The 22,696-nt window shown below is 44.7% G+C and overlaps 1 protein-coding gene across 1 annotated transcript in view; it reads left to right on the forward strand.

Annotated features, from left to right (window-relative positions):
- RHOBTB3 (Rho related BTB domain containing 3) overlaps positions 1-22,696 on the forward strand; it is a 110,147-nt gene that overhangs the window by 51,634 nt on the left and 35,817 nt on the right. The window contains exons 7-8 of the mRNA XM_040421554.1: positions 6,563-6,669; positions 9,239-9,332. Of these exons, the coding sequence (XP_040277488.1) occupies positions 6,563-6,669; positions 9,239-9,332 (201 nt within the window). The remainder of the gene's footprint in view (positions 1-6,562; positions 6,670-9,238; positions 9,333-22,696) is intronic.

Raw genomic sequence — 22,696 nt, forward strand, 5'->3', positions numbered from 1 at the left:
TCGGGTTTGGAGGAAGAAGGAAAGTGTTTGTCTTCTGACGATTCTTCTGAGGACGAGGCCGCAGGAAAACCGCTGTTTCATACTGAGAACACTAACTATGGGGTTGGATGATCAAAGACCTCAGCAATCAGTGCAAGACTATGTTTGAGGGCCTAGGTCCTAGAAAGAAGAAGGTTTTTGATGTACATAAAAACCTTCAGGCGGTAATTGCCAGGGAATGGAAAAGACCAGATAGGAAGTTTTTCGTTCCTTCCTCTGTTAAGCGGAAATATCCGTTTGATGAAGAAGTCTCCGCCCCCTGCGAAAGGTCCCCATAGCTGGATGCTCCGGTGGCTAAGATGTCCAGAAAAAATTCTCTCCCCTTTGACGATATGGGTTCCCTTAAGAACCCAATGGACAGAAGGGCAGAGGTTTATTTAAATAAGAAATGGGAAGCCTCTGCAGCAGCCTTTAAACCTGCTATTGCTGCTACATTTGTCGCTAGGTCCTTAAAGGTATGGATGGGGGAGTTAGAGTCCCACATAAAAGGGGGTACCCCTAGGGAGCAGTTGCTCACCTCCTTTCCCATTATAAATAATGCCCTAGATTTCTTGGCTGATGCCTCTGCGGATTCCTTAAGATTCTCCGCTAGGGCTTCGGCCTTATCTAATTCTGCCCGTAGGGCTATTTGGTTAAAGGGCTGGAACGGGGACGCTTCCTCTAAGGCAAAGCTTTGCGCTATCCCTTGTCAGGGTGAATTTTTGGTTGGCCCCGTCCTTGACGACCTTCTAGAAAAAGCTTCAGACGGGAAAAAAGACTTTCCCTCCGCTAGTCAACCCCCTAGCAGGTCTTTCCGTCCTAGATTTAATAAAGAAAGATTTAAGGGGAAGAAGAGAGCAAAGCAGTTTTCTGGTCCCACTAAGAAAAATAAGCGGTTTCTTCTTTCCAGGTCAGATGCCTCAAAAAAACTGTCCCAATGACGCCAGGCCCCCTGTCGGAGGTAGTCTGTCTCTTTTTGCACATCAGTGGCAGGAGATCTCAGACAGCACCTGGACAAACTCGGTGATAAGTGAAGGTCTAAAATTAAACTTTCAGAGCATTCCAGAGGGGAGGTTTGTGGTCACAGATTACCGGTCAGATCCCACAAAGCAGTCAGCTATCATTACAGAGGTCTTTTCCCTAATAGAGAAAAGAGTGTTGATAAAGGTCCCAGAGCAGGAAGTGACAAAAGGATTTTACTCTCCCCTATTCCTTGTCAAAAAACTAAATGGTTCATTCCGGACCATAATAAACTTAAAATGCTTAAATCAGTATCTGGTGTACGAGAGGTTTCGTATGGAGTCCATCAGGTCAGCAGTGAGCAATCTTTTTCCGGACTGCTTTATGGCCACAGTAGACCTGAGGGATGCTTATTACCATGTCCCTATCTATCCCAGCCATCAAAACTTTCTGAGGGTAGCAGTCCAATCAGGGCAGGAAGTTCTTCATCTTCAGTTTCAGGCCCTACCCTTTCGGCTTACACAGGCTCCGAGGGTGTTCACAAAGATCGTTTCAGAGATGATGGCTCACATGAGAGAGAAAAAGATAGTCATTATACCTTACCTGGATGACTTTCTTCTCGTGTCTCAATCGTATCAGGCTCTTCAGAGGCAGATTGCCTGGTTGAAGGAGGTTCTAAAAAAACTAGGTTGGGAGATAAATCTAGAAAAGTCCAGTTTACGTCCAAGCCAGAGCTGCAGCTTCCTAGGGATGATTCTAGACTCCAGAGCCCAGAAATGTCTATTGCCCCTTCAGAAGGTCTTACTAATCAAGTCCAGAGTCCATCAGATTCACTCGCGCCCATCTGTCACCCTAAGAGAAGCCATGTCTGTTTTGGGTCTCATGACGGCTGCGATTCCCGGAGTGGAATCGGCCCAATATCCTTCAAGAACTCTACAGCTTCAGATTCTGCAAGAATGGGACAGATATATACTCTCTCTAGACTCCGAGATCTCTCTATCCCCTCAGACTCCGAGCTCCTTGAGGTGGTAAAAGGATTTACAAAATCCGTGGATCAGAGAAGCGGTTCTTCCTTTGACTACAGATGCCAGTCCATCCGGTTGGGGAGCCCATGTGGAGTCCCTTCTGTTGCAAGGGAGCTGGGACAGCAGAGTTTTATCCCAGTCTCACAATTTCAGGGAGTTAAATGCGATCAGGCTAGCTCTGAAACAGAGCCTTCCCGTTATCAGGGGGAAGAAATGTAAAGATCTACTTGGACAACACGACAGCTGTAGCCTATATCAATCGGCAGGAAGGTACGAGGTCTCAGGGCCTCATGTCTCTCACCCATCAGATATTCAATCTGGCAGTAGCTTCTCTATCTTCTCATTCTGCGGTGCATCTAAAAGGCTCGGACAATGTGAAAGCAGACTTCCTCAGTCGTCATCATCTAAGCCAGGGAGAGTGGTCCCTAGATCAGAGGGTTTCAACCAGGTCACAGCATTATGGGGGATTCCGGAGAATGATCTCTTTGCCACCAGATCAAACAGAAAGGTAGAAGTTTTCTATTCCCTATCTCCAGGAGAACATCCAAAAGCAGTGGACACATTGACTTAATCTTGGAGGCAGGGCCTTCTTTATGCCTTTCTCCCCCTAAAGATGTTACCGAGGGTGCTCAAAAAGATCAGAGAGGAGGAAGCCATGGTAATAGTTTATAGCCTACTTCTGGCCGAGAAGAGTCTGGTTCTTCTGGCTCAGCTCAATGTCAATTGCAACCCCATGGGTGCTTCCGGAGTCTCAGGAGCTTCTCTCTCAGGGTCTAGTCTTTCACCCAGAAGTAAGAAATCTACACCTGACTGCTTGGCTCTTGAAAGGGAGATTTTAAAAAGAAGAGGTCTTTTTGATGAGGTAGTTAACACTCTGTTGGCCAGTCGAAAGAGGGTTACTTCTGAAATCTATCTTAGAGTCTGGAAGACCTTTTTAAGATTCGCCAATAGACCTGTGGATGTGTTAGAGGTTCCTGACATTCCGCTAGTGCTAGAATTCTTAAAGGAAGGTTGGAAGAGAAAGCTCAGGCCTAGTACTTTTAAAGGTCCAAATATCTGCTTTGAGTGCATTGTTTGAGTTTAGACTAGCAGAGCATCCCTGGATCAAGAGATTTGTTACAGCTGTGTCCAAGTTATCCCCTGTCTCTAAGGTCAGAACCCCTCCTTGGGATTTAAACTTGGTCCTTTCTACTCTCTCTTCTGAACCCTTTGAGCCGATTGATGGTATCTCCCCAAAGATGCTCTCCCTAAAGCTTGCTTTCCTGCTTGCCATTACCTCGGCTAGTAGAGTTAGTGAGATCAGTGCACTCTCTGCTGTCCCCCCCCCCTCCCATTTGGTAATCTTGATCGGGTAGTGATTTCTCCTGATCCTTCTTTTTTACCAAAGGTCTCTTCTCATTTTCTCTGCTCTCAGGATATAGTGCCTCCCCTAAGAATGAGAAAGAATCAGAATTCCATTGCCTAGACGTTAGGAGGTGTATTTTACAATATCTGAAGGTTACTGTCACGGCCTTTGGTTTGCGCTGTGACACTGTTGCCACACTTGCGGTTGCCCGCTGCAAAGTGTTGCTGTGAGAGCATGCGGTGGCAGTGTCTCGGCCCTCTGAGTGATTGCCGTGACATGGTTGCCACGCATGCTGTCGCCGGTGGTAAACGTATGGTTTTGTATGCTTGTGTATGCACTTCACCTTTAAGTTGTAGCCTCCCTCTGTCTGGTGCTGTAAGGGTTAACTCCCTGACTGGGTGTGGTCACTTGTGCTTCTTATACCTGTGGCTTTAGGCTAGGAGTCAGTGGTACTCCAGCCTTGGTGTGTGCTGGAGTTATGCTCTGTCTGGTTGTTCCATCTTCCAGTGAGAGCCACCCTTGTGGTCATCAATGGCATCCCAGTGTCTCCTTCCCTTCCTGTCCCTATTTGTATGGAGTGGGTTATGTTCCGGGTGTTGAATGTCTTGTGTTGTGTTACATGGCTGGTGATGTTTGGTGTCTAGCATGTTTGCTAGACATTCCTCTGTCTCGTGTTATTGCAGCTATGGGTGTCCTGGGTTCCTGTGTGGTTTGTGGTGTGTGCTGTATCCTTTAATGTTGGTGTGGACAGCAGCACTAGTGCACGGGTTCCAGTCAGTGTGTCTGTGGCAGGTAAGTGTGTTATTGATTTTGCTTGTTCCCCTCTCCTTGCAGCCTGGCCTCAGATAGAGACTCCTGTTCCTCCATGACTGGGATGAACAGGTCGTCTCTTCCCTGCTGCTTGATGAGGGATTACCAGGGCGACTTAGGGTCTTTAGGAATCCTGAGTATGAGTTGTCCTACCATCGGGGTCCGCTCATACGGTGAGGAGTGAGGGAGAGGATTAGGGACGCTGTAGGAGGTGACCGGCTCCCGTTTTACTCCTTTTGGCCAGGCTGATCCCCTTTTTACCCTTTGACACCGCACGGTGGGGGGTTTCCCCCACTCCCCACCGTGACAGTATGACCACAAGGGTGGCCCTCACTGGACAGATGGAACACCCTGGACTGGAGCAGAGCTCCAGCACCAACCAAGGCTGGAGTACCACTGACTCCTGGCCTAAAGCCACAGGTATAAGAAGCACAAGTGACCACACCCAGTCAGGGAGTTAACCCTTAGAGCACCAGACAGAGGGAGGCTACAACTTAAAGGTGAAGTGCATACACACGCATACAAAACCATACGTTTACCACCGGCAACAGCATGCGTGGCAACCATGTCACGGCAATCACCCAGAAGGCCGAGACACTCGCAACGCATGCTCTCACAGCAACACATTGCCGCGGGCAACCGCAAGTGTGGCAACAGTGTCACAGCGCAAACCAAAGGCCGTGACAGTTACTCAGCCTTGGATGGCCTGCTCTCGTCTGTTGCTTTTATTTCAGGGAGCTAGGAAGGGTTCCGCTGCCTCTTCTCAGTCTATTGCTAGGTGGATCAGACAGGCCATTTCCTTAGCTTACTCTTCTAAGGGAATAGTTTTGCCCTCAGTGTTTGGGGCTCACTCTACAAGATCAGTCTCCACGTCATGGGCAGAGAGAGCTTCAGCTTCAATTGAGCAGATTTGTAGAGCAGCTACCTGGAGTTCTCCTCATACTTTTTTTAGGCACTATAGGCTACAGCTACCCTCCAATGAAGGTCTTTCCTTTGGCCGTAAGGTGCTGCAGGCTGTGGTCCTGCCCTAGATAGAATTCTTGCCTATTCTCCAGGTGCTGTCATAGGCGAAAGAGAAATATTGGATTACACTTACCGATAATCGTTTTTCTTTGAGCCTATGACAGCACCCGGTTAATTCCCATTCCAAAAAAAAGAAAAAAAAGGGAGGAAGCATTTACAAAAAAAAAAAAATTATATATAAAATTATATATATATAAAAAAAAGAAGGTGTTATGTTTCTTAGTTCTTGAGAAAGGACTGGAGGTAAAGGGGAGGACCCCTCTTTTAAAAAGGCGTTCTGGTTCCTGTTTCCTATCCAGAGGAGGAGTCGGTCTCTCCAGGGGTGCTGTCATAGGCTCAAAGAAAAACGTTCACCGGTAGGTGTAATCCAATATTTCCAAAAAGCGGGAAATACTTGGTGTGAAATTAGTTTTGAGACATAAACTGCACTAAACCTGCAGCTGCCTGTGTGATTTTAAGCTGTCATTTCTTTGGGGCAGTACTTTTTTTTTTTTTTTTAAAAGGGGTTGGCTCATCTCATACATCAATGGCATAGTGTTAGGTTATGCCATTAATGTCGGCTAGGGGACCGGGGTGAGTTCCACCTCCGTGACACGCTCCTCTCCCCAAAGTAAAGGAGAGCACACCGCAGATGGAGAGCGCCCTGCGCAAGCTTGGCCAGGGCTCAGTTCACCGCTATGGGAATACTGGAAATAGCTATACTGGTGCTCGGCAATTTTCAGAACTCCCAGAGCGGTGAATGGTGATAGGTTCTGGAGAGTGAAGCAGGAGTGGAGGTTCTGGAGAAGCTGGAGGTAATCTGCAGATAGGAGTGGGCCCCAGAGGTGTGACCCACACCTTTCTGACATTGATGGCATATTCTTGCAATATGCCATGAAAATGTGAGATGAGAGAAACCCTTTAAGTATTGTATATTTTGTGTTGTTTAAAACATAGACAGTATGTAGAGAACATAAAGTCAGTAAAGCCTGTCCTGAGTCGTTTTCGAATGGCATTATGCTTTTATTTCAGAAAACAATAAATGACAAATAAGTTTTTAAATAATTTAAGTGCTTTGTAACATCAGTGCAAATTACTTCCTTATGAGTGGGTGTTGTTGCTTAACAACTGTTATAAAATGATCTATTTCTTCATATTAAGTGCAGGATCTCAGAAACACAAACATGTCTTTTAAAAAGATTTTGCCTATTTTTAACCTCTTGCTTACGTACATGTAAATTATGACAGTATGACCTTTGTCCCCACGGATATAAGCAGCTGCAAGAGGGCCCTGACAGCAATTTGTCTCCCTCCCCCAATAAAAAAAAGCGTATAGCATGCATGCTGTATATAATACTTTTTATCATATTTTATTTATCCATGTCTGTTGTGGTGGCTATAGGTGCGTCAGAGTGGCAGCTGCTGGAACGTCAGCTTAAAGAGAAAATGAACGATGCTAAAGAAGTAGCACATGTGTCCCACATAGTACAAAGTTTGTTAAACAAACCAGTAAGTGTTTATTTCGTTTTCTTCTTCGCTTCCTCATACTTTCCATGATCTCACATTTAATCCACATCTTTTTATAGCTACCCTGGAATTTAAATGACAGTGTAAAATGTCATAAAGACAGTTCATGTGTTTATGTTTTATGGGAGAAAAAATCACTATGAGAAATGGACAACCTTTCTCCTAATTTTTATGATCTGTGTATGTATTTACATCTATGTCATGTGACTCTATATATTTTCCTGCCATTCTGTAAGGTTGTCTGTATGATGCCATTCAGTCTGGACTGGTAGGAACTAATAAACACTCACCTTTGATGGGATTCAAATTAGCATCCTCCTGCTAACAAAAGTAGTGGTAACGAGGTTTCCTGGACCGGACACTGGAGCCTCATGAAATGCATACACCCAGACTGAAGAGTACCAGAAGATGAAGAAAATATCTCATGAGCAATAACTCATCTCTAGTACAACTCACATATTAATTATTGCAATAATTGCATTCCATATAATGTGGGCATCGTAGGGAGTCCAAACATTACCCCCCGTTACAGCCAGCCTTCCCGCATAATGAGAATCTCTCATATTTGGTATCAGAGCGATACGCTGATGAAATATGCGTTATTAAAACATGTTAGGCCCGAATATCCATTAGTGTGGACGGGAAGACATGTTTTATGCCTGCCAGCTGAGGGATAGAGGTGGAGCACGCACCCATAATGATGGGGGGAGACTCCTCTCAGCTCCACCCTCTGCCAAAGTGGGATAAAAATGTGGGATTTGGAACCTTTCATTGACCAATTTGGGGATCCAATCAACATTGGGTTCTGTTCCACATCCTCCTGTCCCCGGAACCAGAACGGACTCTGATCACACAATGTTTTGTGCACATTTATATATGTCTCATTTCTTTTAATTTGTAAGTACTGTACCTTTTTAGTACATTACAGCACATCTTTAATGGTTTTGCCTTCTGCCCTGAATGAGCCCAGTAACCTCAATTTTTAAGTGTATGAGTGCAGCTTGTCTTATCGTGTATTTGCTGTAAGTGTGGCCTGTGCTAATGTGTGAGCCTGCTTGTGAGTGGGGTGCTGTGGGGTTTTCTATGAGTCCCTAATTAATTGGTGTATTCATTTAAATGTCATAGATGGTGGCAGTGTGTTGGGGTGCATGAAAGGCTGTGTTGGGGTTGTGATCTAGGTTCAATCTGAGGCCTGTGTGCCAAGGGCGCCTCCCCCTAGGACCCTCTATATAAATCGTGTCCCAGGTGTAGGAAATGCCGAGTGGTATAGTGCGATCCAAAATATCCCTTTATATGTGTCACAATGCTCCTACCTGGATATGGCTGGACCCCAGGCTTTGGCTCCGAAGCAATAAATAGGGGGAATAATTGAGGAATTTGAAAGAAAGATTGAGTCCATCCAGACCTTGTATGTAGTTGAACAGCAGCTTTACTTGAATAAACGTTCATCAGAAACAGTCTTCAAGCTTTGTCTCGGTCCCAGCAGGCTTTAGCATTAAACTGGCAGGTTTGCCCAATAACTGTGCTTGCTTTCTCTTTTTCTGCTGTACTGACAGGCTTGCTTAATACTCTGCTTCTTCTGTATGCTGCACTACACTTTGTAGTCTGACTCTTACATTATGCCAGGGAACTTTCCTCCTGGCTCCTGAGGCTTTAAGCTTTGGCCTCTATGGCCAGCAGAGCTTAGGGTGCTCTGGCTGGTGTCCAGCAGAGACGTGCCCCTGCACACCTGTCCCCTAGCAGGGGGTAAGCTAGAGTAACTTGAACTGGTCCCCACCCTTCCTGCAGGAAGTAGGACTCGCCCACTTCTCCACAGAGGGGGGTTAGAATGGAAGGTTCCATTCTATCTACATACAGCTGTGCCATGTTTGCTGCACCTGCTGGTGAACCAGGCACATTACATGTAAACAGTTACATAACAAAGTAGGAATGCACATTGTGGAGGACCTGGAATAAGTACATAAGATGACATTATATTAGCCCATTAGAGATAGTAGCAAGGTGCAGAATGGTAACACCACTCTGGGGCGTTACATGTGTGTAGGGGCGTGAGAGATTGACTGCATGGAATAGATCGACCCTTGGCAGTCGCACCCGGATCACGTAAGCAGCTGGTTCCCGTATGTGACAAACACATTGTGTGATCAGTTGATTTCCAACTCTTGGGACCTCCAATGATCAACAAAACAAGTAATCACTTGAATGGGACTGAGTTGCAGACGCAGTACTTGTACAGCCACATGTATGTGCTGCTGTGCCTGGATGAGCCCCAATCAGTCACTCATCTAAGAGTAGGCCATCAATGTGATTTTGCTGTGTTATGTGTAATTGAAGGGCTATTTCCATCTCATAATCTAATGGCATACTGCCAGGATATGCCATCACTTTATGATGAGTCAGAATCTGACCTGTGGGAACATCAGCAATCCCCACACAGAGGCACTCCCATCAGGACCTAAGGTGTCTGTACAGCATATGTATGTATACTGTATATCTTACACTGTATGTGCATGTGTTCACCTCTGTAATGGAATTTCTTTGTGTTCTTTAGGATACAGGTTCCGGAAAACAACTGCCATTATGGGAATCTCTTGGATTCTTTTTTAACAACACTTCACTGTCAGATGTGATCTTCCAGGTACAAGGTACAGTGATGAGTTTGCACTTTCTGTTACGTATATTGTATCTTTAAAAGGGCTTTTTACTCACAGATGAAGCCAATGTTATATTGACTGGCTTTTTGTGTTAACACTACAAAATAAAACCACACTAATGCAACAAATCACATTGAATTGACCATCCTGGCCTGCCTGGGAGTTAAGATAACATTGATTACATCTGTTAAGACATTGATGGTAAATCACTAGGACTGTGTCTGTGTGTTCACATGAAATGCATATCCTGTAAGTATCTTCCAGCACATTCCACAGATGGCTAATGGGACTGAGATCTGGAGAATTTGAGGTCAACATCTTGAGCTCTTTGTTATTGTCCTCCACCATTCCTGAACATTTTTTCCAGTATGGCAGCATTATTAAAATAGGCCACTGCCCCTGGGAAATCCCTTTGCCATGATTTGGTACACTTAGCTTACAATAATTTTTATGTAGGTGTATGTGTCAAAGTAACATTCGCTTGAATGCCAGGACCCAAGGACCCATTCTCAGGAGAACATTGCTAGAGCATCACACATTGTGATCGTAGTGCATCCTGGTGCCATCTCTTCCACATGTAAGCGACACACACTCAGCTGTTCTTCCTTACTATTTTGGTAAGTAGTAATTAGAAACACCATACAAGACCTGCCATTTTGGAGATGCTCTGACCTGGTTGTCTACCTATCATAGTTTGGCCCTTGTCAGAGTTGCTCAGATACTTACTGTTCACACGGGCGAGAATTCCGCATGGGTGCAATGCGTGAGGTGAACGCATTGCACCTGCACTGAATCCGGACCCATTCACTTCAATGGGGCTGTTCACATGAGCGGTGACTTTCACGCATCACTTGTGCATTGCGTCAAAATCGCAGCATGTTCTATATTCTGCGTTTTTCATGCAACGCAGGCGCCATAGAAATGAATGGGTCTGCATGAAAATCGCAAGCATCCGCAAGCAAGTGCGGGTGCGGTGCGATTTTCACGCATGGTTACTAGGAGATGATAGGGATGAAAGCAACCCCGGACCCCATTAAAGTGTATTCACTGTATTATTTTCGCTTATAACATGGTTATAAGGGAAAATAATAGCATTCTTAATATAGAATGCTTACTAAAAATGTGGATTGAGGGGTTAAAAAAAAATAATAATTAACTCACCTTATCCATTTGATCGCGCAGCTGGCATTGTCTTCTTGCTTCTTCTTTCAGGACCTGCAAAAGGACCTTTGATGACGTAATCGCGCTCACCACGTGGTGAGCGTGGTGACATCAGCGCAGGTCCTGCTGAATAAAGATAGAAGATTTCTATTTTCATTCAGCAAGACCTGCGCTGACGTCACCACGCTCACCACGTGGTGAGAGCGATTACGTCATCAAAGGTCCTTTTGCAGGTCCTGAAAGAAGAAGCAAGAAGACGATGCCAGCTGCGCAATCAATTGGATAAGGTGAGTTAATTATTTTTTTTTAACCCCTCAATCCACTTTTAGTAAGCATTCTGTATTAAGAATGCTATTATTTTCTGTTATAACCCTGTTATAAGGGAAAATAATAAAATTAATAGAACACCTAACCCAAACTCGAACTTCAGTGAAGAAGTCCGGGTTCGGGTCTGGGTACCACATTCAGTTTTTTCTCACGCGCGTGCAAAACGCATTGCACTCGCGCGGAAAAAACTGAACATCGGAACGCAATCGCAGTCAAAACTGACTGCAATTGCATGCCTACTCGCACAGTATCCGGGACGCCCGTGTGAAAGAGGCCTAACTCATTAATTTCCAGACCTCCATGTTTATTTGCTGACTAGTACATCCCATCCCTTGACAGGCGGCATTGTAATGAGATAATCAATGTTATTCACTTCAGCCATCAGTGGTTTCAATTTTATGGCTGATCAGTGTAAAGCTTCATTCACACATCCGTGGAACATGGTCCGTAAGATACCGCACTGGCATCCTGCTTAGTGCAGGAGCGCACTGCGTCATTTTTTGCTATGATGCCGTGCCCTTTGTGCCGCTGCCACAGTACAGCAATACACTCGTATTTTACCACTTTTTTCCATTTATAGAGCTGACTAATATATTTATTACTAACTTTGTAACTTGTCTATGCATTGTCTGTTTTCCACCTCTTAACCTGTTACAGACACAGGGTGTAGAGGTACGCCCTGATATCCTGGCAACGGTCCTCAAGCCCGATTGTATCGTTGACTACAATCGGTATATGGGAGGAGTTGATCTCTCTGATCAAGTCCTCAAGCCATATAATGCCATGCGCAAAACCTGGGCATGGTACAAAAAAGTTGTGGTCTACTTGATACAGTTTGCTCTTTCGTGCTGTCCTGGAGTGCTGGCAACACAGGGAAATTCCTGCAGTTCTATGAGACAGTCCTCAAGGCCCTGATCTTTTCTGACCGGGAAAGAGCAGGCCGGAGTACCTCGGGAACTTGTGGCGCCGGGTCGTCCCTGGCCAACACGTTCCAGGTGTGGTCCCCTATACTGGAAAAAAGGGACGGTCCCGAAAAAAAATGCAGAGTGTGTCACAGGAGGGGGATACGGAAGGACACCACTACTCAGTGTGACACGTGCCCCGATCATCCGGGCCTCTGCATTGACGGTTGCTTCAGGGAGTACCACACTTCCATGGAGTACTAAATTTATAATACCCTTCCCCAATTTTAATTCAATTTAGCCACTAAAAATCGGAAAAAACTATGGTTCTGACACTTGAAACACTAAAACAAACAAAAAAAAATTCTAAAATATTATTTTGTAAAACTAAAATAAAATAAAAAAGTAGACATATTTGGTATCGCCACATCCGTAAGAATCTGCTCTATAAATATGCCCGATGACCTAACCCCTCAGATGAACATAAAAAAATTAAATAAAAACGGTGCCAAAACAGCTATTTTTTTGCCAATTTTCCATTTTAAACCGATTTTTCCAGTAACAAAGCAAGGGTTAACAGCCAAACAAAATGTCATATTTATTACCCTGATTCTGCAGTTTACAGAAACACCCCATATGTGGTCGTAAACTGCTGTATGACCAAACGGCAGGCCGCAGAAGGGAAGGAACGCCGTATGGTTTCCGGAAGACAGATTTTGATGGCCTTTTTTTTGGGCACCATGTCCCATTTGAAGAACCCCTGATGCACCCCTAGAGTAGAAACTCCATAATAGAAACCCCATCTAAGAAACTACACCCCTCAAGGTATTTAAAACTGATTTTACAAACTTTATTAACCCTTTAGGTGTTCCTCAACAGTTTATGGCAAATGGAGATGAAATTTCCGAATTTCTATTTTTGGTAACCTTGCCTCACAAAAATGTAATATAGAGCAACCAAAAATCATATGTACTCTAAAAATACTCCCAACAAAACTGCCACCTTATCCAATAGTTTCCAAAATGGGGTCACTTTTATGGAGTTTCTACTCTAGGGGTGCATCAGGGGGGCTTCAAATGGGACATGGTGTAAATAAACCAGTCCAGCAAAATCTGCCTTCCAAAAACCACACAGCGCACCTTTCCCTCTACGCCCTACCGTGTGCCCGTACAGTAGTTTACGGCCACATATGGGGGTGTTTCTGCAAACTACAGAATCCGGGCAATAAATATTGATTTTTGTTTGGCTGATAACCCTTGCTTTGTTACTGGAAAAAATGGATTAAAATGGAAAATTTGCCCAAAAATTGAAATTCTGAAATTTCATCTCCATTTGCCAATAAATCTTGTGGAACACCTAAAGGGTTAACGACATTTGTAAAATCAGTTTTGAATACCTTGAGGGGTTTAGTTTCTTAGATGGGATCACTTTTATGAAGTTTCTACTCTAGGGGTGCATCAGGGATTATTCAAATGGGTCATGGTGTAAATAAACCAGTCCAGCAAAATCTGCCTTCCAAAAACCACACGGAGCACCTTTCCCTCTACGCCCTACCGTGTGCCCGTACAGTAGTTTACGGCCACATATGGGGTGTTTCTGAAAACTACAGAATCAGAGCAATAAATATTGAGTTTTATTTGGCTGTTAACCCTTGCTTTGTTACTGGAAACAATGGATTAAAATGGAAAATTTGCCCAAAAATGTAAATTCATAAATTTAATCTCCATTTGCCATTAACTTTTGTGGAACACCTAAAGGGTTAACGATATTTGTAAAATCAGTTTTGAATACCTTGAGGGGTGTAGTTTATAGAATGGGGTAATTTTTTGGTGGTTTCTATTATGTAAGCCTCACAAAGTGACTTCAGACCTGAACTGGTCCTTAAAAAGTGGGTTTTTGAAAATATCTGAAAAATTTCAAGATTTGCTTCTAAACTTCTAAGCCTTCTAACGTACCCAAAAAATAAAATGTCATTCCCAAAATGATCCAAACATGAAGTAGACATATGGGGAATGTAAAGTAATAACTATTTTTGTAGGTATTACTATGTATTATAGAAGTAGAGAAATTGAAACTTGGAAATTTGCTAATTTATTAAAAATTTTGATAAATTAGGTATTTTTTTTATTTAAAAAAAATATTTTTTTTACTCCATTTTACCAGTGTCATGAAGTACAATATGTGACGAAAAAACTATCTCAGAATAGCCTGAATAAGTCAAAGCGTTTTAAAGTTATCACCACATAAAGTGAAACTGGTCAGATTTACAAAAAATGGCCTGGTCCTTAAGGTGAAAATGAGCCCGGTCCTTAAGGAGTTAAAGGGGTTTTCCCATCTTCTGGGACCCGCACCTATGTTGTAAACCTAGCCGGCAAAGTGAAGGAGGGTGAGTCATTTCTTTGGGGCCGCCGAAAATAGCCAAGCACTGGCTCAGCTTTTTCCATCGGCCCCAAATAAGTGAATAGAAGCGGTGGCCACGCAAAAGTCGTCCGCTCCCATTTATTTCTATGGGGATTCCGAAAATAGACAAGCAGGCCGCTCTGCCATTTTCGGCGGGCCAATAGGAATGATTGTTGATGGCTGGACCCTGCACTGCCGGCCACCACTTTGCTGGCTTCGTTTTAGAGATAGGTATGGGTCCCAGATATGCCCCCCTGTCTAGCGATTTGCCCCTTGTCTGAGGAAATCTGTACATGAAATGGCATCTACTTTGTGGGTTGTTGGGGTGATTTATCAAACGGGTGTAAAATAGAACAGTCTTAGTTGCCCATAGCAACCAGAATCCACTATTAATTTTTGCCAGTTCCTTTGGAAAATAAAAGGTTGAATCTGATTGGTTGCTGTGGGCAAATAAGCCAGTTCTACTTTACACCAGTTTGATAAATGACACCATTTGTGTCTTACAAGATATATGTATTTTAATATTTTATTTATTTTGGTATTGGTATTCTTAGCTTTTGATTCACACCAAGAGTTAGTTGGTTTAACATGCCCAATGTGAATAGGGGTAATAACTTTTCCTGGATGGAAGTGAGCCACAAACTATGCTATCAGGATGTCAAAGAGCAATGGGAAGAAAAGCAATGGAGTGGGGCGAGCATCGGTAGCGAAACGCGGCTTGACTTTGGTGGAAGGTAGTGGCTTATACTGTAGGTTTAATTTTAGTGTTGGTGAGGAGTAGGGCAGGAGAGGAGTAAGGGGTGGAGCGGCATTTTCGCATCTGGGATTGACTTTGGTGGAAGGTAGTGGCTTATACTGTAGGGTTAATTTTAGTGTTGGTGAGGAAGGAGTAAGGGGTGGAGCGGCATTTTTGTGCCTGGGATTTAAGGCAGGGCAGGGAGGGGCTTATTGAGTGTGAGGAACGTGGTGCAGACCGCCCACCCACCTGTGTTTTTAATTTCAGTGGTGTCGTTTTTCTTTTCTGTTGCTTCTATCGTAGCGGGCAGGTAAAAGGGGGATCCTGGGAGGAAATACTTGGAATAGGTGCATAGCTCTCTCTCTTTTGCCGTGCATCTAGGAGGTTTGTGGTGAATGGAAAACTGGGGGATCCTGTTTGGGCTAATAGCCCTGCAGGGGTATAATTGCGAGGAGTTGGTGCCCTTGGGTGGAAGAGTGCGGCCGAGAGTAAAGTTGGATTACATAACCTGGATCATATGTGGAGGTTCGCGAGTGGCGAATACAGTTTACTTGGATTGCCTTCTAGGAACCCTTTGCATCATGTAGGAGTATGCTGGGACAGGAAGTGAGGGAAAAAGTTTACATGTTGGATTAATGTTAGCAATGGTTACAAGGTATATGTACAATTCTTGGTAATAATTGCGATGTTAATAAAGCGATCATCTGAGCATGGAGCGGTCATCTGAGCATAGGGCGGTCATCTGAGCATGGGGCGGTCATCTGAGCATGGGGCGGTCATCTGAGCATGGGGCGGTCATCTGAGCATGGGGCGGTCATCTGAACATGGGGCGGTCATCTGAACATGGGGCGGTCATCTGAGCATGGGGCGGTCATCTGAGCATGGGGCGGTCATCTGAGCATAGGGCGGTCATCTGAGCATGGGGCGGTCATCTGAGCATGGGGCGGTCATCTGAGCATGGGGCGGTCATCTGAGCATGGAGCGATCATCTGAGCATGGAGCGATCATCTGAGCATAGGGCGGTCATCTGAGAAATATTAAAACACAATGTGAAAAACAAAGATTGCCAGAAGTCTCACTAAAGCTGTCTACACTACAGGTAGGAAAGGTGGTTTAAATACACTTTTAAATTATTGAAAACTCAATTGCAGTAATACTGTCGTGTGCACGCATATTTGTGTAAATGTATAGTTTGTGGCTTCTGGCAGTCATACGTTATTTTTTTTTCTGGCTCTTTGTGTTAGTAAGGTTGGCCTCCCCTGCCTTAAAGAATCATCTTATGATTGTCTGCCAAGAAATTTAAAGCCAGATGTAATCGACCCATTCAATGTTAGGGTCCAATACCCAAGGGGTTTGGTGCTGCTGTTTAGCTGATGTCCTGTTTTAAGTTACAAGATTTCCAATGTTAGGGCTTGTTCACACAACCGTGCCGTGTTTTGCGGTCCGCAAATTGCAGATCCGCAAAACACAGATGTCGCCCGTGTGCCTTCTTCAATTTGCGGAATGGACAGCCCTTTATAGAAATGCCTATTCTTATGTGCAAAATAAACAAGAATAGGACATGACTTATAATTTTTCGGAGCCACAGAACAGAGCAGCGGATGCGGACAGCACACTGAGTGCTGTCCGCATCTTTTGCGGCCACAATGAAGTGAATGGGTCTGCATCCAAGCTGAAAAAAATGCGGCTCGGATGCGGAACCAAACCTCGGTCGTGTGAATGAGCCCTTAGTCAACGGAAATTAACAAAATCTCCAAATTCAGTTTTTCTCCTTTAGCTTTTATGCCTGTTCCCTATTGAATTCAGTAGGGAAAACAGAAAAAATAGTAACACGTTTAGGAACAGCACATTTTCATGCAGTAGTTTTCTATAAAGCAGTTCTACAGACATTTCTTACAGCTGTTTGCTTAACCAGTTAAAGGGGCATCCCTCAGCAGATTTGTGAAACTGGCTGACCTGTTACATGTGTACTTGGCAGCTGAAGACATCTGTGTAGGTCCCATGTTCATATGTGCCCTTATTGCTGAGAAAAATGATGTTTTATTATATGCAAATAAGCCTCTAGGAGCAACAGGGGCGTTGTCGTTACACCTAGAGGCTCTGCTCTTTCTGCTACTGCCGCACACCCTCTGCACTTTGATTGACAGGGCCAGACAGTGTAATCACGCCTGGCCCTGACTTCTCCTAAAATCTGGCTCTCCGCCGTGTGCTTCAGTATCCAGAACAATCACTGTACAGGAAGGAAGCCCGCAGTACAGAAGAGAGGCCCCTGTTACTCCTAGAGACTCATTTGCATATACCACAAGCTCCCCTGACCCGGACTGACTGCATCATAGTGATTTATGATACATAGTTACATATTTAATACGGTTGAAAAAAGACAAAAGTCCATCAAGTTCAACCAAGGGATAGATGGGGAAGCAAATCCCAGTTCCTGTCAGATTGCAGGTTTATTGTACTGTACTCACAACATCAGAAGTTCTTTCATACATTTTTTTTTTTTTCTGGCATTTTTATTGTTCTTGGTTTTTGCACCAGTATTTTGGTAGCATTTTTGTCTGTAAAAACGCCAGCTCAAGATGTTAGCTGAAGGTCTATGGGAAATATGAAAATCAAGCCACACAAGCAATTTTTGGCTATGCCATTTTTCTTGCCTTATGGTGGCAATTTTTTTATTTATTTTTTGCTGCTACTGCAGCCTTTGGTGTTTCCCCAGGTCTTTTGACATTACCTTCTCTATAGGGGAAAAACACAATGAAGTAAATGCCAGTGGTACACTGTGTTCAAAAAGACACCAGAAAAACACCACAAAAAAACACAGGTGGCTATCCTTACTCCAAAACTCCCTGGGACCATGCAGCAGTCAGAAGGCGCACCATTTTCTTCCCTCAAAGCACACCATTGACTTTGTGGGGGCCCTTGTCTGGTCTTAGGTGGGGTGCCCTTGATGGTGGATGGTTGGTGGGGTGAGAGGCAGACGAGTAGGTGTAATGGTCTAGTATGGTGGTGGAGGAATGCACATGCAGTAAAGTCTTTGTGCCGTAAATGAGATGTACCTTACTGTCTGTCCAAAGCACCACCTTGTGATTCACAACCATCAATGGAATCTGGTCTTTTTCTCTTAGGGGTATCTTCTCTGTGTTCAGTATCTTCACTGGCGGTACAGTCTTAGGGCTCGTTCACACGAACGTGTGATACCCGTTGCCGTATTTGCGGATCCGCAATACATGGGCACCATTCCGTGGCCATTCTGCATCATGGATGCGGACCCATTCATTTCAATGGGTTCGCAAATCTGGAGATGCGGAACGGTGCAGAACTGAAGAATGGAACGGAACACTACGGAAGCACTGCGGAGTGCTTTCTGGGGTTCCGTTCCGTGCTTCCGCACCGCAAAATGATAGAACTTGATCTATCTTTTTGCCTCACGGCAGAATCGCGGACCCATTCAAATGAATGGGTCTACGATCCCCATGCGCCTGCCCCACGGATGGTGCCCGTGCATTGCGGACCACAATTTGTGCTATTTCCACCCCTTGGAATTCCACCCTCCATATGTTGGACCTACTATATGAACAGAGAAAGGCCATAAACGATTTCTTGATGATCCAAGCGGACAGGAGTACTCCCCTGTGTAACTTCGATGTCAGCCAGTGGCAGCTCATGAGTGACACCTGCCATTTGCTCAGGCACTTTGAGGAGGCCACATTATTTGTCAGTCACTAGGACTACGGGATCAACAACGTCATTCCACTGCTTCATGTCCTGGAACAGATGCTGGTAAATCTGGCTGGTCGGGAGACTGGAGACATCTAAATCTCACGTCTAGATCTCACTGGCGCCTAGATCTCACGGCCACATGAGCCCTGTCGGGGCTGAACTGGAGGAGGAGGAGGAGGACATTGGAGCACAAGCAATGTGTAGTGAAATGGGTGGTTTTTCTACACAGGTGACCGGAGAGGAGGAGCAGGATCAGCCACAGGAGCTACAGGGGGATGAAGAAGACAGGGCAGAGGACCCAGACACACCGTGGCAGTATGCAGTGGAGATGGAGGCAGGGAGTCCCTCCGAGTCACTTGCACAAATGGCCCGATGCATGCTCACTTGCTTGAGTAGTGAAAGCCAAATTGTCACCATTCGGCAGAGGGATGACTTCTGGCTCTCTACCTTGTTGGACCCTCGCTACCGGTCCAAAATGGGGGCCTTTTTTACACCAGCTGAGAGGGAGGGCAAACTGAACTACTATAGAGACATCCTATGTAGTCAGTTGGCTGCTGCCTATCTGCGCCATCATCCATCCTCTCGCAGGTCTGACTGGGGGGGCCCTCTGCACTCATGTTCCTCTGCCATGGCTGCTGTGGCTGGGTGAAAACATTACCAGCTCCATCAGAAGCAGCTTGAGTCTAGAGTCAGTGATGAGCAGCTTTCTTCACCCGCCTACTGAAGAAACTACTTGCCAGCAGCAGCAGCAGGTACACCTGGAGCAGGACCTGAACCAACAGGTGGTGGCATACTTGGACAGCACCCTGCCACCCCACATTGAAGATCTTCTGGACTACTGGGCAGTCAAACTGGATTTCTTGCTACAACTGGCAGAGTTTGCCCTGGAAAAGCTGTCCTGCCTGGCCAGTACTGTGGCATCAGAGCGAGTGTTTAGTGCGCCGGGGGCCATAGTTGCCCCAAGAAGAACTCTCCTGTCCACCCAAAATGTGAAGAGACTGACCTTTTTCAAGATGAATCAGGCATGGATCAGCCAGGATTTCCACCCACCAATTCCTGATGCATCAGACTAGATCATCCACGGTGCCACACCAACACTGACAAAAGAAGCCGGTTTCTTCTGGCTACCTGCCTCAGCTACTATTCTGATGCTGCCACCCGCCTGATGCCACACATCTGATGCCAAGTGCTCCTTCTTTCACCCACCATCTTCAGCTGGTACTGGTATTGCCACCCACCTCTCCACCGGGTCACTCTGAGGTCTCCTGATGCTACTGCCACCTCCACACTATGTCACCTTGCCACTCTCTGGTCTCCTGATGCTGCTGCCACCTCCACACTATGTCACCTTGCCACTCTGTGGTCTCCTGATGCTGCTGCCACCTCCACACTATGTCACCTTGCCACTCTGTGGTCTCCTGATGCTGCTGCCGCCACCTCCGCACTTTGTCATTGTGCCACTCTGTGGCCTCTGATGCTGCCACCACCTCCACACTGTCATTGTGCCACTCTGTGGCCTCCTCTTAATGCTGCTGCCACCTCCAAACTCTGTCATTGGGCCACTATGTGGCCTCATGCTGCTTCCACCTCACCACTATGTCATAGGGCCAGTCTGTGGACTTCTCATGCTGTTCCCACCCTCCCCACTTCATGACTGGGCCACTATCTTTCCCTTCGGCCTGGCTGACATCATAATTTATTTGACCCTTCTTTTGATCTGTCAGAAGGAAGGAAAAATGAGACGCACAACGGATCCTGTCTGTGTAGCAGCTGTAAGGCCTGTATGGTCCCATCAGAATTGGCTTATGATTTGGTAGCCAAAAGCAGGAGGGGGTACAAAACATTGCGCAAATATTCTATTCACGTGTCATCTCTGTTTTGGATCCACTCCTGTTTTTTTGGGCATTAGCAATACTGATTGATTACTGACCAAATGCTGACCAAGTGAAGGCGGATGCTCAACAGACAGGATCCTTTTTTTTGAGGGTTAATGTTCTGATGGATCAAAGGAAGGGCAAAATAATCAGTGACATCAACACAAACTTACTGCTGACACCAACTCCACTCTTTTGGGGGGGGGGGGCTCTGCTTGTATAAGCGTTTAATAGAACAGGTTCTGTAGACATCTATGTGGAATCAGCTGACAACGGTGTAAAAGAAGTGCACTTCTACTTAATGCTAACATCGACCTGTAAGGCTGAGTTCATACTTGAGTTATTTGGTCAGTTTTGGCCCCATGACTGCCCAAATAAGTGAAGTGTGCAGTGATTCTAAGAGCGACGCCTGTCATTTGCATGTCATACTGACTCACAGTATTATTTCACCACCACAGCAGACTCCCTATACGTGTTACAGCAAGGCACTATAAAGGCTTTCTGCAGTCAGGAAATAGCCATTTTTTTAACGCTATTCGCAGCAAATAAATTCGCAGCGAACCGGCCGAATTGAATTTTTGAAAAATTCACTCATCTCTAATTCTTATTATTATTTTTTACCTTTTTTTATATATATTTCTGCCACAGTTTAACACAGGACCCCCAGTTACAGTGGAAAGCAGCCTCCTTTGGGGGCTTTGTTTCAAGGCAGAGCTAATAAGGGTCAGTAGACCCTGCAGTTCTTCTCCGCTCTGCCCTCGAGACACCTGGCGATCACATGATCGCCGGGTGCAATGCCGCTTCCTCTTTTCACTGACAGCCAGTGACCCAACCTGTTCCTGCTAGAATGCGGGCTGTGGGTTGTGTACCCCTGGTCTGAAGTGTATGGTTACCTATATGTTTTTGTGCTCTTGCCCTAAATCTTGAATTAGCATTGCCTTTATGACTCATTTCATACGGTAAGTAAAATATACAGGAATGTATCTTCATATCAGAACAAGCCATCTTTAACCCCTTCACCTCTGGAGGAGTTTTTGTTTTTGCGTTTTCGTTTTTTCATTCCCTGCCTTTCCGGGACCATAACTTTTTATTTTTCCGTTCACATAGCCATATGAGGGTTTGTTTTTTGCAGGACAATTTGTACTTTCTAATGACATTATTTAATATTGCATAGAATGTAGTGGTAAGCTAGAAAAAAATCCAAGTGGGATGGAATTGGGAGTAAAAAATGCAATTCAGTCACATTCCCTATGCGGTAAAACTGACCAGTTGCGTTCATTCTCCAGGTCAGTACGATCATGGCCATACCACATTTGTATAATCTTTCTTGTGTTTTAATACAAAAAAAATAAAAACCTTGAAAAAAAATTTTTTTTTCTTTTCATTGCCATATTCTGACCTATATAGCTTTTTTGTAGTTATACAGAGTTGTGTGAGGGCTCATTTTTTGCGGGGAGATCTTAGCTTTTCATTGGTACCATTTTGATGTGTATGAATTTTTGATCAATTTTTCTAGAAAATTTTTTGAGGGAAGGGAAGCAACCATAAAACTGCGAATCATCCATTTTGATTTTTTTTTCCGCTTCGCCATATAGAATAAATATTTTTATATTTTAATAGTATGGGCATTTTTGTACACGGTGATGCTCATGATATTTATCTTTTATTGTTTATCTATTTTTATTTCAATTTTGGAGAAAAGGAGTAATTTAAATATTTCATTTTTTATTTTATTTTTTCATTTTTAAAAACTTTTTTTTTACACTTTTAAAAAGTTCCCATAGGGAACTTGAACAAGCAATCATTAGAATACTTCTCTCATAAACTCCAAGCCTTGGAGTCTATGATAAATCCACTATGTTCCTATTGAGCCTTGCCACAGAGTCTCCATAGGAACCTATCTGTGGCAGCCTTGGATCATTCAGGAGGACCGAGGCTGCCGCACAGACTATCCGGCTATCCCAATCCCCGCTAAGGGAAGCCTTTGCAGGCCCGGGAGCATGTGCTCCTGGGTTTTTTAGCTCCCAGATACACCGGTCACATTTGACCACTGCATAGAGGGGTTAACTGAGTGTGATCAAAGTTATCGTTGAATGCATACATTAGCCCCGGGTGTCTGCTCGCAAGTGGGTGCCAAAGACTGCCCAGTGCCGTACATGTATGACGCTAGGGGGGAAGGGGATAATGGGCTTTTCCAGGACGTTGTCACTTTATAATTAAAGGGGTTTTGTCACT

This window comes from Bufo bufo, chromosome 2 (assembly GCF_905171765.1).
Source record: "Bufo bufo chromosome 2, aBufBuf1.1, whole genome shotgun sequence".
In the NCBI taxonomy this organism is placed as follows: domain Eukaryota; kingdom Metazoa; phylum Chordata; class Amphibia; order Anura; family Bufonidae; genus Bufo; species Bufo bufo.